General features: G+C 44.3%; 2 protein-coding genes across 8 annotated transcripts in view; one reads left to right on the top strand and one right to left on the bottom strand.

Moving 5' to 3' along the window:
* The first annotated feature begins 631 nt into the window (after window positions 1–631).
* Window positions 632–6,889, top strand: acp6 (acid phosphatase 6, lysophosphatidic). Of its 6 annotated transcripts, none has more exons than XM_067603735.1 (12): window positions 650–775; window positions 1,695–1,722; window positions 1,809–1,920; window positions 2,029–2,157; window positions 3,023–3,153; window positions 3,313–3,392; window positions 3,484–3,571; window positions 3,750–3,882; window positions 4,655–4,755; window positions 4,931–5,023; window positions 5,119–5,284; window positions 5,372–6,889. In XM_067603735.1, the coding sequence occupies exons 3-12, from the start codon at window positions 1,915–1,917 to the stop codon at window positions 5,504–5,506; spliced, it is 1,062 nt and encodes a 353-aa protein (XP_067459836.1). In that variant the 5' UTR covers window positions 650–775; window positions 1,695–1,722; window positions 1,809–1,914; the 3' UTR covers window positions 5,507–6,889. The 6 variants fall into 6 exon arrangements, with proteins under 6 accessions (XP_067459835.1, XP_067459836.1, XP_067459838.1 ...); XM_067603737.1 differs by having other exon boundaries at window positions 653–775; window positions 1,865–1,920; XM_067603733.1 differs by lacking the exon at window positions 650–775 and adding an exon at window positions 797–944 and having other exon boundaries at window positions 1,865–1,920.
* A 336-nt stretch (window positions 6,890–7,225) lies between these two features.
* The window catches only part of bcl9 (BCL9 transcription coactivator), a 30,901-nt gene continuing 23,652 nt past the window's right edge, over window positions 7,226–14,474 (bottom strand). For both annotated transcript variants that reach the window (XM_067603729.1, XM_067603730.1), the window contains exons 5-10: window positions 14,140–14,247; window positions 13,802–13,988; window positions 12,967–13,063; window positions 10,671–12,858; window positions 9,784–10,056; window positions 7,226–9,659 (exon numbers count right to left, since the gene is read on the bottom strand). In XM_067603729.1, coding sequence (XP_067459830.1) covers window positions 8,620–9,659; window positions 9,784–10,056; window positions 10,671–12,858; window positions 12,967–13,063; window positions 13,802–13,988; window positions 14,140–14,247 — 3,893 coding nt within the window. In that variant the 3' untranslated portion in view covers window positions 7,226–8,619. The remainder of the gene's footprint in view (window positions 9,660–9,783; window positions 10,057–10,670; window positions 12,859–12,966; window positions 13,064–13,801; window positions 13,989–14,139; window positions 14,248–14,474) is intronic.

Genomic DNA, 14,474 nt, shown 5'->3' with positions numbered 1-14,474 from the left:
ACTGCTTGGCTACATATTCACAAGTCGATTTTACCTTTTAATCCAAAGGCTGTAAAAAAATATAAATGTCTGTTTTTGTAACTATCCCTAGCTCAGACTTTGTTTTTGTCTGTTTTTTGTTTTTCTTTTTACTTTTCTCCTGCAAAGATTAATATGTCTATGATGATATGATAATATGATCACTTTGTGAAAGAGGGAATTGTAATTGGTTTTTATTTCAATAAAGAAAAAGAAGATAACCAGAAAAAATATGTGGATTTTCTTAATGGTTGCACGATTATAGAGTTGGTCGTGTGAAGATTAAAATACTGTACACTAACAATATAGCACCATATCTATTCAATTTGGGTTTAATTACACTGAACTTTGGCTGAGGTGAGGCCTCCATCATTGTGTGGTTTGGTTAGTTTTCGGGTTCTTTCAGGTAAGTATCGAGTCGAATATAAAAAAAAATCAAAGTTTACCAGTCCATGTCTTTGGCTGTATGGTCGATGTTGACGTTTTTACAAGTTGGAACCTCATAGTTCTGATAACTCCGGTGTGACGCGAACCTGGCATAACGCTGTAGTAGGATGTCGGGAAATGTAGTTTTTTGTAAGTGGCTCTCAGCTTTGCTTCTACAGTACATCACCGTTCGCTGCTCTACAGTTCCCGACATGCCCTCTGGCGTGAACCGGTAGAAAGAGTTGCCGAATGACAAGTGAATTTACTGAACGCTGTGTTTTCTATCGAGAGCAGCAGAATAACTTCACTTCACCTCCTGTGGATTAAGAAAGTAAGTAGATGCTGCTTTCGTTGTCATGAGTACAGTAAATTTAGAAACCTCGTTGTTGTTGCAACTAACGGCCGCTAGTTTTGAAAGGGTTAACGCTAACGTTAGCTGTGAGCCGAGTTGTGTTTTCTTAACGTGCTTCGGTTGGAAGGGGTTAAGCAATGTTGGCTGGGTATGTCGTGTTATCCGTAGTCTGAATAGACCTTTTCTCACAGTATTTGGAAGGGTTATGTCGCAAACAAGGTTACTTGAACTTAATTTATCTAAGAGGTATAAGGGAAACATTGAGTAGAAAAGTCGTTACGCCCCCTGAGGAGCTCATTGCACCAGTCAGTGTTGCAACGATTAACGTTAAGTAATACAGCTGTGCTTCTCGTTTTTTTTAGCCTTTATCTAATGATCCATATCTACACTCAGACTAAGGATTTTATTGATCAGTTTTGTGTGGGTGCTAACTATGCATCACTGCCACTAACTTACACCATCAACATCATTGTCATCATTGGACTTGCCAGGAACTTAATTGTCAGTTTAAGCAGGTTAGTATATAGTTCCGCATTACACAGTAACGTTAAAGATAAATAGTTAAATAGATGTCAAGGAATGACAGAAAATTAACCATTTTAGTTATTGTTTAGGAGGTTTCACTGGTTCGAATTTGAATACTTGCTGGTTTTCTTGTTCTTCTGTAATGTTAAATGGAATATGTTTGGACTTACATTGTATAGACTAGGCCTAAATGATGAAGAAACTAATTGAGCGACTAATTTTCAGATTAACTAACTAATTGTAGTTGCAGCCTTTCTTAATGCAACAAGCAAAATTATTTCTGTTAATGTTGTCATTATGATAAAAGACCTTCTTCATCTTCCCCTTGATAGCAATGCTAATGCCTAAAACTATTTGTCTGCTTTATTCACAGCACAGCCATGAGGAATCTTTGGACCAAGGTAGGTGTTTTTGGTTCGATGTCCATGGCTTTTGGCTCATTGCTGTGGTCACAGAAGAAGACTGAGTCAGACCAGGTTTTTTCCAGTTGCTCCTCTGCTGACACAAATCTCACCTCTCCCTATGAACTGAAACTGGTCCAAGTCCTGTTCCGACATGGTGCTCGAACACCGCTTAAATCAATACCTGGCGTGATGGAGGTAAAACAAATTTTTTTCTGCCTCTCATCAACTCTTTAATACTTGTCTGTAAAGAGGCGCTTTGTCACACAATAACTTCTTTGTCTCGGCACATTTGCTTCATCAAAGGTCCAATGGGTGCCAACCCTGTTGGAGCCTCCAGCACACACCCACATCAACTATGTAGTGACAGATCTTCATGGTGGCCCCAGGCCCCCAGCTCCTGTCGAAGACAGCTACCGGAGTAACACACTGACCGTGAGTAGGTGTGTTTTGTGTTGTTGAATTCATTCAGACAAGAAAAGAGCTAAAGGGAACATAGGCGGGTGCTCCAGCATGTGCAGCTGGTTTCTGGTAAGAGATGCTGTGGGAAGATAATGAAACACATGATAAATATATGTGTTTTTTTGTTTTTTTTAAAAAAAGCTTTATTATGTTACAAAGGAATCTTTAATGGGGACATATTATGCTTTTTCTGATTTTCTGTTATTTATATACTGTTATGATGTCAGATATCTATGTTAAACATGGTCAAAGTTCCAAAACTTGAGGTTAACGTATTTAGAAATGCACCCTGAAAATCAGACAACCAGGAGATCTCAATTTGTAGATCTCTCCAAACTGATCCAAATATAGCACAGATGAGGTTATTTTGGATGAAGTACTTTTTATAGAGTGTATATTTTGGTGTTCTTGCCTTTGTACAGGTGTGAAGCACCTTATGTACTCATAAAGTACCTCATTCTCATATTCTTTCAGTAAGCCTCTCTCCCTCTAGTGGCCATTAAGGGGTATAACAAAGCCTACATACAACACTGAACTGGATTCATTCATTCACCTCCCCTGTATAATACTGTTGAACTGTGTGTAGAGCTTCCCAGTGGGATACTGTGTCCAGTCTGCCAACTACTGTGTCCATGGAAATGTTAGTTTCCTGTGCTTAGTTAGCTGCTTCACTAAAGAGGTTTACTGCACTGGATTTAGCTTAGAAGACTAAATCCCACAATATGGGTTCCTGCCATCCTCGCACCACATTCAGTTTGGAATCCTGCACGCAGGTGTGTGTATGTCTGTTGGGCCAAATCTGCGAATATACCTTGATCCTGTTTGTCAAACTTGGCAGGGTGGCACGTTCCCCGGTCAGCTGACCACAGTGGGCATGCAGCAGCTGTATGAGCTGGGCAAGAGGCTGAGGAAGAGATACATCGAAGAGGCTGCCTTCCTCGCCCCCACCTTTAGCCCAGCTGAGGTCTAGTAAGTGTTGCACATCATGATGGGGAGCAAGAGCACACTTCTCTGTACTATACAGTTTTGATACATTAGGATGGTGAGTGCAGGTCAGAGGATATCAGCCTAAATTCATTACTATTTTCATGTTGGCTGCCTTCCATGACCTATTTTTTCCATTTTTAGTGTGCGCTCCACTAACATTGTGAGGACCATCGAATCTGCCAAGTGCCTGGTAGCAGGGCTCTTCCAGCAAAAACAAAAAGGTGGGGTAGGAATCCATATGTGCATGATGTCATTGATTCTCTTCTGGATCTCATCTGTTTTTGTAATTTTTCTGTTCTTCTTTACATGAAGAAATTGTACCCATATTAACAACGGAGGCAGAGTCTGAAATCCTGTATCCTAACTACCATGGATGCAAGCTGCTCAAAATCCTTGGCAGGTATGTAGAATATATTTTAATACCAGTCACACCGAGCTTCAAACATCCTGTGGTCTCGCCATCCAAAACTGGAATTTTGAATGTGTTGTGCAAAATTATAAGCAGAGCTGAGATCCCTGTGACAGGTTGTCATAGTGTATCTATGTTTCCTGGCTGACACGGTGTGTGTTCTGTGCAGCCACCGTTGGGCAGAGTCGTCCACTCTGCCAGACATTGCAGCAGACCTGCAGAGCATCCAGAACGCGCTGGGCATCGCTGCTCACCAGCACGTCGACTTCATCCTCATTAGAGACGACATGGTTGCCAGAGAGGTGACACCGCCGCATCATGATTCATATGACATTCATTAGATCTCACCACAAGCTATCATAATACACACAATTATTATTAAGGCAAGCTGCTAGTTATATAAGATGAAACTCCATAACAGAGTTCAGCAAGTTGTGGGAGATTTAAGTAAGTAAAAAAAAAAAACAATGTTCCAATGAGATTTGAGCTTTAACGCTTAAAATATTTACACTTAAAAGCCACAATTTAATATAATTTAAAAATCAATCAATAATTGCATAGATGGCAACTTTTTAAGATTTTTAAATCAGTCTTCAAAAGTGATTTATCACTAGATGAGAGACTGAAATAGTTTTTTGCAAAGTTGAATCATTAGGGTGATATCAGACTATAGAGGGTTTCAATAGATGTTGTACACACTGGGAAACTCTACAAGATCACGAACACAACAGGAGGAGCATTTATTCAGCCTTGTTTTTTCCTGATTGACTGTTTGTCCTCGCTCGCATTCTCTCTGATTCATCATTTACAACCCATTGAAACTAACAGACAAAATAAAGCAACACATGTGTAAGTTAATACAGCCGTAGTCAACTTTAACTTTTTAACTTTATAAATCTACTGATAGATTTTACATTCACAGCTTAAAATTTGGAGTTACGGGGAAAACTGCAAATATCTCATAATGTGATGAAAGTGCTGGAAAACAGCAAAAGCTTGACATTTCCTTGTGAGGTTTGTGTTGCACAACAGCATAGCTGACACTGACTGTGACAAGTTTCTGCACATGCCCAGACACACGGCCTCCCCTGCCCACCAGTGCTGGACACCTGGAGAGACATAGTGGAACAGAGAGCCGTGGACATGATGTGCCACATCTATGAACCCAGCAAGAGGTTAGATTAAACAAAGTCAGCAGAGGAAGGGCCTTTTTTTTTTTTTTTTTTAAAAAAAAAAAAAAGGTCAGATTTGAGTTTTAACAATAATCCTCTTATCAATGTCAATAAGGAACATTTACCTAACTGTTCTGTATTGAGTTCAACAGGCCACTTTTTGCTTTGTCTGTGGCAGTGAAAACTTGCAGCTGTGTGTGGGACCCCTCCTGCACATGTTGTTATTCAATATTGAGGAGAAACTACAGGGCACTTCATCAGAGCCAAACAGGTTAGACACCCCAAGAAGGAAACACCCATTTCTTACACAAATTGGATTGTGTTTGCTCTTTAAAGGGTCCAATATTGAAATCCTCTCTCAAACAGGAAGTTGTTTTTGTATTCTGCACATGACACCACTCTGATTCCCTGTCTGATGGCTCTGGGGATTTTTGACATGAGATGGCCACCGTATGCAGCTGATGTCACTCTGGAGCTGCACCAACACCGGCAGACCAACGAGGCCTTCATTAAAGTGTCATACTTAGGCCAGGTAGGGGGTGAGAATGTGGCTCTGTTAATATGATCAACTGTTGCATGTCTCCCTTGTGTTTTACTGAAGGTTACTGTCTTTCTGTAGGATCATCTTCTTCCAGGCTGTAGTGGAGTCTACTGCCCCCTGCAGGAGTTCAAACAGGCCCTGTCAGCGTACTCACTGAGCTCTGAACTCTACCAGTCGCTTTGTAACAACACAGAGGGCATGACCAAACCCTGAACCTTCCAACAAATCTTCACATGTGAACACAGTGCTACCCAAGGCATAAACTCAGTCACCATGCATCATGTGTTTTAACACCTCCAGTACTCACTCCATCCATCCAACATCTGACTGCACCAGATGGAATTTCTTTTTTTAACACAAGTCCTGGATTACAACCGTTTTTTGGAGATCTTTTAGTTACATCAGACTTTTAATTTCACTATTCATCATTCATGTAACCATGGCAGACGGATGTTCTATTTAAATAAATGAATTAATTTAATGGTATATTGACAAGTGCATGTGCAGAATGGTTTTGCTATGCACAGTATACCTGATACCAGTTGCTAAGTGAGTATTGTCTGTCTGCATGCACTTAATCTGTTTGGCTTGATAAACAAAGCTGTTGTCACTTTTTTATTTTTCATACTGTCTATAAATTCCATAAGAGGACCAAAACCAACAATGTGTTAGTTACTTATCATGTCTATGATACTCAGTCCTAAGTCCGTTCATTCCTACTGAAAACATAAACCTTTAAAAAATAAAATGAATCGAAAAAACAACAGGAGTAAATTGTGCATTTTTTAGATCTTCCTTCAGCTGTGGATTAGTACACATTTCATGAGCTAGTGAGTATTTATGGCACCAGGACTGTATATGGTATGTGAGATTGACTTTTTAAATAAAAAAAAAAAACACATGCCTGTGTTCATCATATTAAGGAACATGTCACCCAGTGTAACAGTGTGGCTCATTGGTGTGTTTTTAGTAGTTTTTTGACCTAGTAGTAGTTTGATGAACAAGGTGTATGGCATCGAGGACTATGCTATTATCCTTTTAATAGGATAAAAAATTATTGTTGGTTTTGGTGTTTTCATGAGAATTATTGACACGAAAAATATAGAATACCGTCAGCCTTATAAATTCAAACCATTTAAATATTTCATGTTGGACAAAGTAGAACTGTTAATGCTTGTACCTAATTGCTGATGCAATTATTCTGTCAGTTTGGTTGTGTTTACAACCAAATATTTCATATTCAATCATTTTGTTCCTCAGGGGAATACTAAACATATGTACCGTATCTGTTTAACAAAGGGTGCACAAAATTGTGGTAAATTGCACAGTTGTGTGAATGTCTTCATAACCATGTAGAACCTGCTATATTATGTTTTAAGAGTGAAACATTAGGTTGCTTTCTTGCGTGGATAAGTTTGTAGTATAGACCACAGTATAATGTATGCATGAGTACTTGCCCATGATATAGACACGAGTTTTACTGTGTTACAATAACACACACTGTACCTCATCAGTGGGAGTTTCCCTTGACCTGCTGCTTAGAATATAAAAAGGTTTGGTTTGGATTGGTGAGGCATAAATAATGATTTTCATCAATATTTTGTGTGTCTTTTTTTTTTTTGGCTTATTTCATGTAAAGTAAGTAAAACGCTTCAAAACGCAGGTGAGTGAGCACAACTAGTTTAGGCAGGGTTCAAATCCATCAACATGCAACTATTTTGGAAGTGTAGTGTCCTCTGGAAATACTTCCTGGTAAAATGTCAACTTGGCAATGAATGGCTTGCTCTCCTAGTTCTAGCTGAATGTTGGTAAAGCTGGTTTGACATGTAGAACGACAAAGACACCACCTGATCCACATAACTGATTAGATGTGAATAGTTGAGAGCCATGTGGATACATGCACGCACACACACACACTCCATAGACAACATGTATATACCAAAACAATATCTTTTATTTGTAGTCCATCACCACAGCCCTGGTAGGCTATTCTGCACCAAAGCCAACGGAGAAACACATGACAAGCTTATACAATAGAGAAAAGAGAGGAAGTCAACTGGATGGTAAGCAGTGCGTGTTTACATTTCTGTGTGTCTCACTCCGGACGCCACACCTGCCTGACTAAATTTTACCAGATCTACCTAGCTCTAGTTCTATAATACCTGGCATACCTGCTGTGGCATTCAGCCACACTCCATTCTTCTGAACATTGGGGGATTATTGCTGTGGGAATGATTATTACCCAGAGTCAACAAGAGAGTCAAAACAAAACAGGAACACAACAGGAACAAGAAGAACACACATAGCACATCTGGGTATTAGCGATATTATTCACGCTGGCGAAAGTTGAGTCCTGAAAGTTTTGGAGCACCAAGTCAAATGTCATCCACAAATTGTTGTGTCACACAATGTGCTGCAAAGCTGCCAGGATCCTCACACTTCGTGTGTTGCTCTCAATGGTAAAAATAGAGAAAGAAGACGCTTTCTGCAGACGGTCCATGTTTGTGCTTTTTTAATAATACTATTATCTTAATGAGGTCATAGTTTGGTTTGTTATACACTGGAGTTACAAAGGAAATTAAAATAGACTAAAATTCGAATAGCCCACCAATGGTAAACAGTACAGTATTTTTAGGGGGCATTCCTCCCCCAATGAAAGTTGGGTAAGAGGAGTTGAGAGGTCACTGATAGAATGCCTATACATACAGACACATACATACATACCACACAAACATACAGTCTGTCAAGCACGCACACGCACTCTCACACGTATATACTGTACAGAAACAGTCAAAACAATGGAGCCAGAGACAAGATGGAGTTCCACTAAAGTCTTCACAAAGCACAAATTCTTCTTAATCCTTTCTCTTGTTCCATACCACTTTCATGACAAATTTGTTTTTTTAAATTTGAAAAAGTAGACATATACTGTAGCATCTCCACGCTGACTTTTAGTTAGGTTGATTCCTCTTTGATGTTGAAGTCATCTTTATAGTCAGATAATCAAAAAAACACAAGAACAGTTTTGCGAAATTGATGCACAACAATCCCATACATTCTGAAGTTCATGAGTCAAAATTAAATGTTCTTGTGGCAAAAGTACTCCAATCTGGGCCTGTCCAAGTCTCCATTGGAATAGTTCCCACAGGACATTATTAGGTGACTGGTTTGCTCCATTCTGTTCATTTTGGGGTACATCCTCGCTTGTATTATACTTCCTTTATTTGAGTCCATCAAATTTTTCTCAACACCCTCCACACACCGTGACCTTTACTCCATCCTTGTGTATTGTCCAAGAACATTCTAGATACAAAGTTTCTGATGGATTAGAACATTCCAGGGCCCGGACTGAACCCCATGTCCATGTCACGTGGCCTCATCTGACCCCCCATCATCATTGTCTGCTGTGGGGGGCCGCCCATGCCCTGCAGTGACATCATCATGTTAGGTGAGCCGCCAGGGCCTGGGTGGGCCATTTGTCTCCCCTGCATCATCCCTCCCGGACCCCCAGGGGACATCATCCGGTGCTGGGGGCCCATCATGCCTTGGCCCATGAATCCTGGTGGCCGCATTGAGTTGTGGCCAGGGTTCCCCATTGGCATGTCTTGGGGGCCCATTCCCCCACCAGGCCCCCCTGGCATCCCCCCCATCCCCTGCATGGACATCGCCATCCTTGGTGGACCATCACCCATCATGCCCTGCATGGGGAAACCAGAGGGGTGTGGTGGTTTGCCCCCAGGATTGTCTCCTCCACCACGGGGGAAGTAAGACAGAGTCTGGCTGGGCTTCTCTGATGGGATTATCCTGGATAGGTCGAACTCAGGAATGCCGGACGCTCCCGGCCGCATCACCTCATGAAGGTCAGCATCACTGAATCCACCTTGCATGTTGTTGAACTCCGGTCCTCCAGGAGTATTGGGTTTGCACATGACCCCATCAGCCCCTCCCCCATGAGGCATGCTCCCCATCCGTCCTCCCATAGGTCCTCCCTCTCCCTGGAAGCCCATGGGATGGCCAGGGAAACCCTGGGGACCAGGACCATTGTGCGGGGAGAAAGGGCCCTGCTGAGAAGGCGACTGTGTAAGGGGGTAGGCCTGGCCTCGGTGAGGGTAACCTAGTCGTCCCTGGGGCATCATTTGAGGGTTTGCCATACCAGGGTCTTGTGGATTTGGTGGTATCATCATGCCATGAGGCATCATACCTGGGCCCATATTAGGGGCATTGGGAGAGGGCATCTGTGGAGGCATTCCATGGGAGAGAGGCTGAGATCCCATTGGATTCATACCAAGAGGGCTGAGGGCAGGCATGGGCCCAGAGTTTCCAGGTCCCATCATACGTGGATTTCCTTGGTGATTCATCGGCATACCTGTATGTCCAAGACAAAAAGAAGTGAAGACAATTCAGTACAAGCACTTATAAAACAGATTAGTACAGTTATGGCTCAAGGTGGGTGGAATTGAAACTACAAACTAAGATATTTCAGCCATTACCATTGTTGTTCACTGAAGGCAGGTTAGGGGAGCGAGCCGGGGGTGAATCGTCATCAGAACTGGCAACAGTCTTTATGGCATCATGGTAGAGTGGGGTGGAGCTGGGCATTGCAAACTTGGACATCCGTGACATCATGATGGAAAGAGGGTTCTGGGATAGTGTTGGCTCAGGGGGGATGGTGTATGGACTGCCAGACGGCACGTTGCCTGGGAGGGACATGGAGCCAGATGGAGCCCCTGATGAAGGCGGGGCAGAAGGAGGGCCATTACCACCTACAGGACGACGTGATGAGAAAGAGATTAGATGACAGAGATGATAAATTTTCATTCTCTGGCAGATTGTTTTTATATGTGATGATATTAGCAATAATTATACCCCTCTCAGTATGTGGTACTTTAGGCAAAGTCAGATACAAGTTGTATGGCCACAAGAGGGAGACACTGGACCTTAACCTACCCCACCCCTCATACAGATGTGTTAACTTAAGTGATGTACCTGACAGATAGATAGATAGATAGATAGATAGATAGATAGATAGATAGATAGATAGATAGATAGCCCCCTTATCCATTTTATTTTCAGTTTTGTAGATCAATTCTGATTTCAAAGCACTAAAACAGGCCAATGTCAGATAGTCTAAGTCAGATAATATTACATGTGATATTTACAGTCCTTGAGGCCAGTGATTAAAAATGCAATACTAAACTTGTAACCAATAGCTAAAAAGTCAACACCAAACCATTTACAAAAGATATCACAATATTAACTAAATGGAGTTTTTAAAAAATGCACTGAAAAAAAAGATAATTATGTTATTAAATACTGAATGAAGAACATACACAGGTGCTGTTGAACACATAAAAAGGGAAGAGAGAGATTGTTGTACCTGGCTCCATGTTCCCCATCATGTTTGGTGAGGTGATACTGAGGGGGGGCTTGCCACCCTGAGGTGGTACTCCAGGACTCTGCATGGGTGGTTTTGGTGAAGAGGCCCATCCTGGAGAGGGGTTAGGAAGAGAAGGAGACCTCATATGAACAGGAGAAGCGCCTGCTGATCCCATCATGGAGTGGGGGGACTTCATTGGTGCTGACGCTGGAGGAGCTGGAGGGGCATTCGGGCCTGTGGGGCCAGTGAGCATGCCAGCCAGCTGGGACGGTGTCTGAGGGGATTTGAGGTTTCCAGAAGGTGAACCCATCATGGGAGACTGAACCTGCCTCAGAGGAGGGGACTTAAGTGGGTTGACACTGGGAGAGTTCCCCCCTCCTGCCTGTACATTCAGATCTGCCGGCTTGCGGCCCCTCTGACCCTGTGAAGGGCCAGCAGCAGAGGGGAGGTGGTTAATACGGCCATTGCCTCCTGTTGGTGTAGATCTTGGATCTGGACCAAATGCTGGGTCTCCATGTGGACCCCTCATTCCTCCAGGACCCCCTGGGAAGGGTCGCCCAGGCCCCATGGGATAGTCTCCTGGCTGTGGCTGCTCAGGGAAGGGTGGCCCCTGCATGGGCCTGCCTTGTGGACCCATGCTCTCCATTGGAGGTCCTCCACCTCCTCTCATTCTCATCATCTCATCTGGACTCATATTCATTGGAGGATCTCGTAGCTTGGATGGGTGCATATGAGGTCCAGGGCCAGGCCCCATGCCAAATTCAGGTCCCATTTCTCGGCCCCCCATTCCCTGGAGCCTAGAAGATGGGCTCATAGGACCATCACCGGGCATTCTGGGAAACATACCCATGCCATTACCAGGTTCCATTCCACCTCTTTGGTGCCCCATCATCCTTTGCATGTCCATCATCATCCCAGGGGGGAGGCCCTTCTCTCCACCCATACCCTGGTGGAACATTGCTTCTTGGACCGACTGAGGGTTTGGGAAACGCTCACCTCGACCCCCTGGACCAGCAAACATCGCTCCAGGTCCTCCAGGGAAGCCTCGTGCATCTCCCATCCGTGGAGGCATGTCGTCAGGCCAGCCCATTCCAGGCCTTGGGGGTCCCTCCATCTCGGGATTCATCATACCAGAGAAGCCAGGCATCCTCTGCATGTGTGGGGGCATACCTCTGGGTCCGGGGACAGGGCCAGGGCCCATGGCCATGCGCTCCTGGTAGTGCTCTGGTGGACCACCTGGTCCTCCCCACATCTCTCCTGGGCCCATCTGGTAAGGAGGCGGAGGCCCTCGTATCATGCCACGTGGACCGTGGGGGTGCATCATCATGTCAGGAGGAAGAGGTCGGTGTTGCATTTCTTGTTTCTTCCTCTTCTCTTCGTAAAACTCCTGCTGCAGCTTTAACCAAGCCACCTGTTCTGGAGTCATCTGATCTCCTTCTCCACAGCCCCCTGGACCCCCCATGTGGGGACCCATTTCATCTTGTGGAAATGGGGGCATGTCCCTGGGTCCATGGGGTGGGCCAAAGGGTGGACCTTGTGGGCGAGGTCCTCCCGGCCCACCTGGTGGTCCAAGGCTCTGAGACTGTGCCATCATAGCCTGTAGGGGGCCCTGTTCAGACCTCCGGGGTGCACCATCAGGGCCTCCATCATGGGGTCCACCATGGGATTGTGGGGGCCCAGTTGGCGGGGCATCACGGTCATCAGGGAAAAGCATACGCTGGATATCTCGCAATGTCTGCAGAGAGCGCTGGCGATGCTCCAACTGCTCTTGGGACAGACCCTCTGTGTTGGCTTCCATGTTCAACAGCTCCTGAGCCAGCTGTTGCTGTTGTTGCTGCTGCTGGGGTGTCAGACCTGACCCACCAGAGCCTCCACCCTGCCCTCCTTCACCTGCTGTTGGAGCGTTGAGGCCTGCCTCAGGTTGGGTGATAGGGGCCTGGTCAACTGGGGCTGTGGTGTTACTGGGGCTACTGCCAGGAAGATTTTTGGATTCCATGCCTGCAGAGGATGACCCTTCCTGTGGAAGAACACCAGATTGGCTCCCTTGGTTTGATGGCTGGGGTGGGGCTGGCTCTGCCATGCCCGTTAAGGACGGCTTGGATCCAGGCTGGTGGCTCTGATCTGGGGCATGGGATGGGGGTTGCTGGGGAGGCTTGGAGTCATTTCGGAGGGCGCTTGCTGCATTGTTCTTTAACAGAGAGGGACAGAAATAGGATTACATTATGACACTCTAATGCAAGATGTTGGTGTATGTAAGCGAATCTGTGTGCATGCATGTGTGTGCGTGTGTGTTTACCAAGAGGAGGTGAGCTTTGTCCTTGCTGTTGGAGATGTTTTTCATGTGGAAGGCAATGATGTTTTCTGTATGGCCAGTTAGAACTGCATCAGCTGCCCTGAGGACAAGAACGCAGACAGCCAGATATCAGTCATCAGACACAATAAGTATATATGTGTGTGTGGATTTGAGACAGTGAGCCAGATGAATGAGTACTATATGGGACCATGAAGGTAATGCCAAGGTTAACAGACTAAGCAAAATATTATACACACACACACCTTCCACTCAGCATCCACATCTTTGATCTCTAATTCCCAACAGAGAGAGAGAGAGTGAGTGTTTATCTAAGCTAACTGTATGCTCCCACTGCGAAACACACATGCTTGTGCAGATACACACAATGGATTTGGGCTATAACGGGGAAAGATTGGAGGAGGAGTAGGGGCGGGAAGCAAGCATCTTAGCATCATACACAAAAACAGCTGCAACAAACATCAAAGACAACAACAATCACTGATGACAGGGGCGCAGAGATATACCTTAGGCAATTGACATTGTTAGTAATTCCATTTTATTTTGAACTGCAATTTGACAAGAGGTTTCTCTCTGGGTCTGTGTTTTGCTTCCACAAAAAAAATGAGATGATTATTTAATTAGCTGCCTAAAAACATTCATATTTTAAACATGTAGAGATAAGCTCAAACTGTATATACATCACTAATCAAATATAAGAAATCATGATGAAAAAAGGGAAAGACAGACAGAAATGTAAGATTTGGATGTCAAATTATGGCTAAAAGAGTATGGAAGATACTAGCCACAACAGTTACAAATGCTAACGCAGGTTCCTTACTTGTTGGCCATCTCTGTGGTGAAGACATAAACGAGTTTTGAGCCTGGTTTCTGGCCACTAGCAGGTTCTGTTGTGGAGCCCTGGCCTCCCAATATATTGTGGGAGGGTGTGGAGGAACGACTGAGTCCAGCATTGGAGGTAGAATGGGTGACAGAGTCCTGGGGCTTCACGTCACTGGAGTTACAGTCTACAGGGAGACAACAGGGAAGACCATGGCTTTAGGACCAGCACAGGCTTATGGGAAACGTACTGTAATTCTACTGTGGAGCTGTCATAAGTCAAGTTGATCAGCAGAGGGACTGCTACGCATGCTTGGATGCACACGTTAACACACTTACTGTAGAATCCTTTGTCATCTTCGTCACTTTCTCCCCCAGAGCACCAGTCAGCTCCACTGTACGGCTGCCTCCTCTCTGCCACACACATCCTCTTCACCCTACTACTGTCTGTACAGACACACAAACCCACACAACCATTAATGGGCTTAGGTTTATCACTGTGCGACAGTGAGGGACAGCAAAGTGTTTTTTCAAGATGTCCAACTGTTGTAGGCAGATTGTGTTGTATACCCAAGAGAAAATAAATAACTATATATATGGCACATTTCTGGATAAAGTTATGAAGTAGTACAGCACAACAAACCAACCATGCGCTCTAATTAGTGCTGACAACA

Source organism: Thunnus thynnus, chromosome 11 (genome assembly GCF_963924715.1).
Source record: "Thunnus thynnus chromosome 11, fThuThy2.1, whole genome shotgun sequence".
NCBI classification, from domain to species: domain Eukaryota; kingdom Metazoa; phylum Chordata; class Actinopteri; order Scombriformes; family Scombridae; genus Thunnus; species Thunnus thynnus.
Note: the sequence above shows the minus strand (reverse complement) of the source record. Positions and strands in the feature narration are given on the sequence as shown.

Bases quoted from the DNA above. Each gene is read 5' to 3' on its own strand.
- acp6 (XM_067603731.1), top strand. From the start codon at position 1,169: ATGATCCATATCTACACTCAGACTAAGGATTTTATTGATCAGTTTTGT. The intron at 4,756-4,930 runs GTTAGATTAAAC...TGTCTGTGGCAG, and splicing joins ATCTATGAACCCAGCAAGAG to TGAAAACTTGCAGCTGTGTG. The intron at 5,024-5,118 runs GTTAGACACCCC...TCTCTCAAACAG, and splicing joins ACTTCATCAGAGCCAAACAG to GAAGTTGTTTTTGTATTCTG.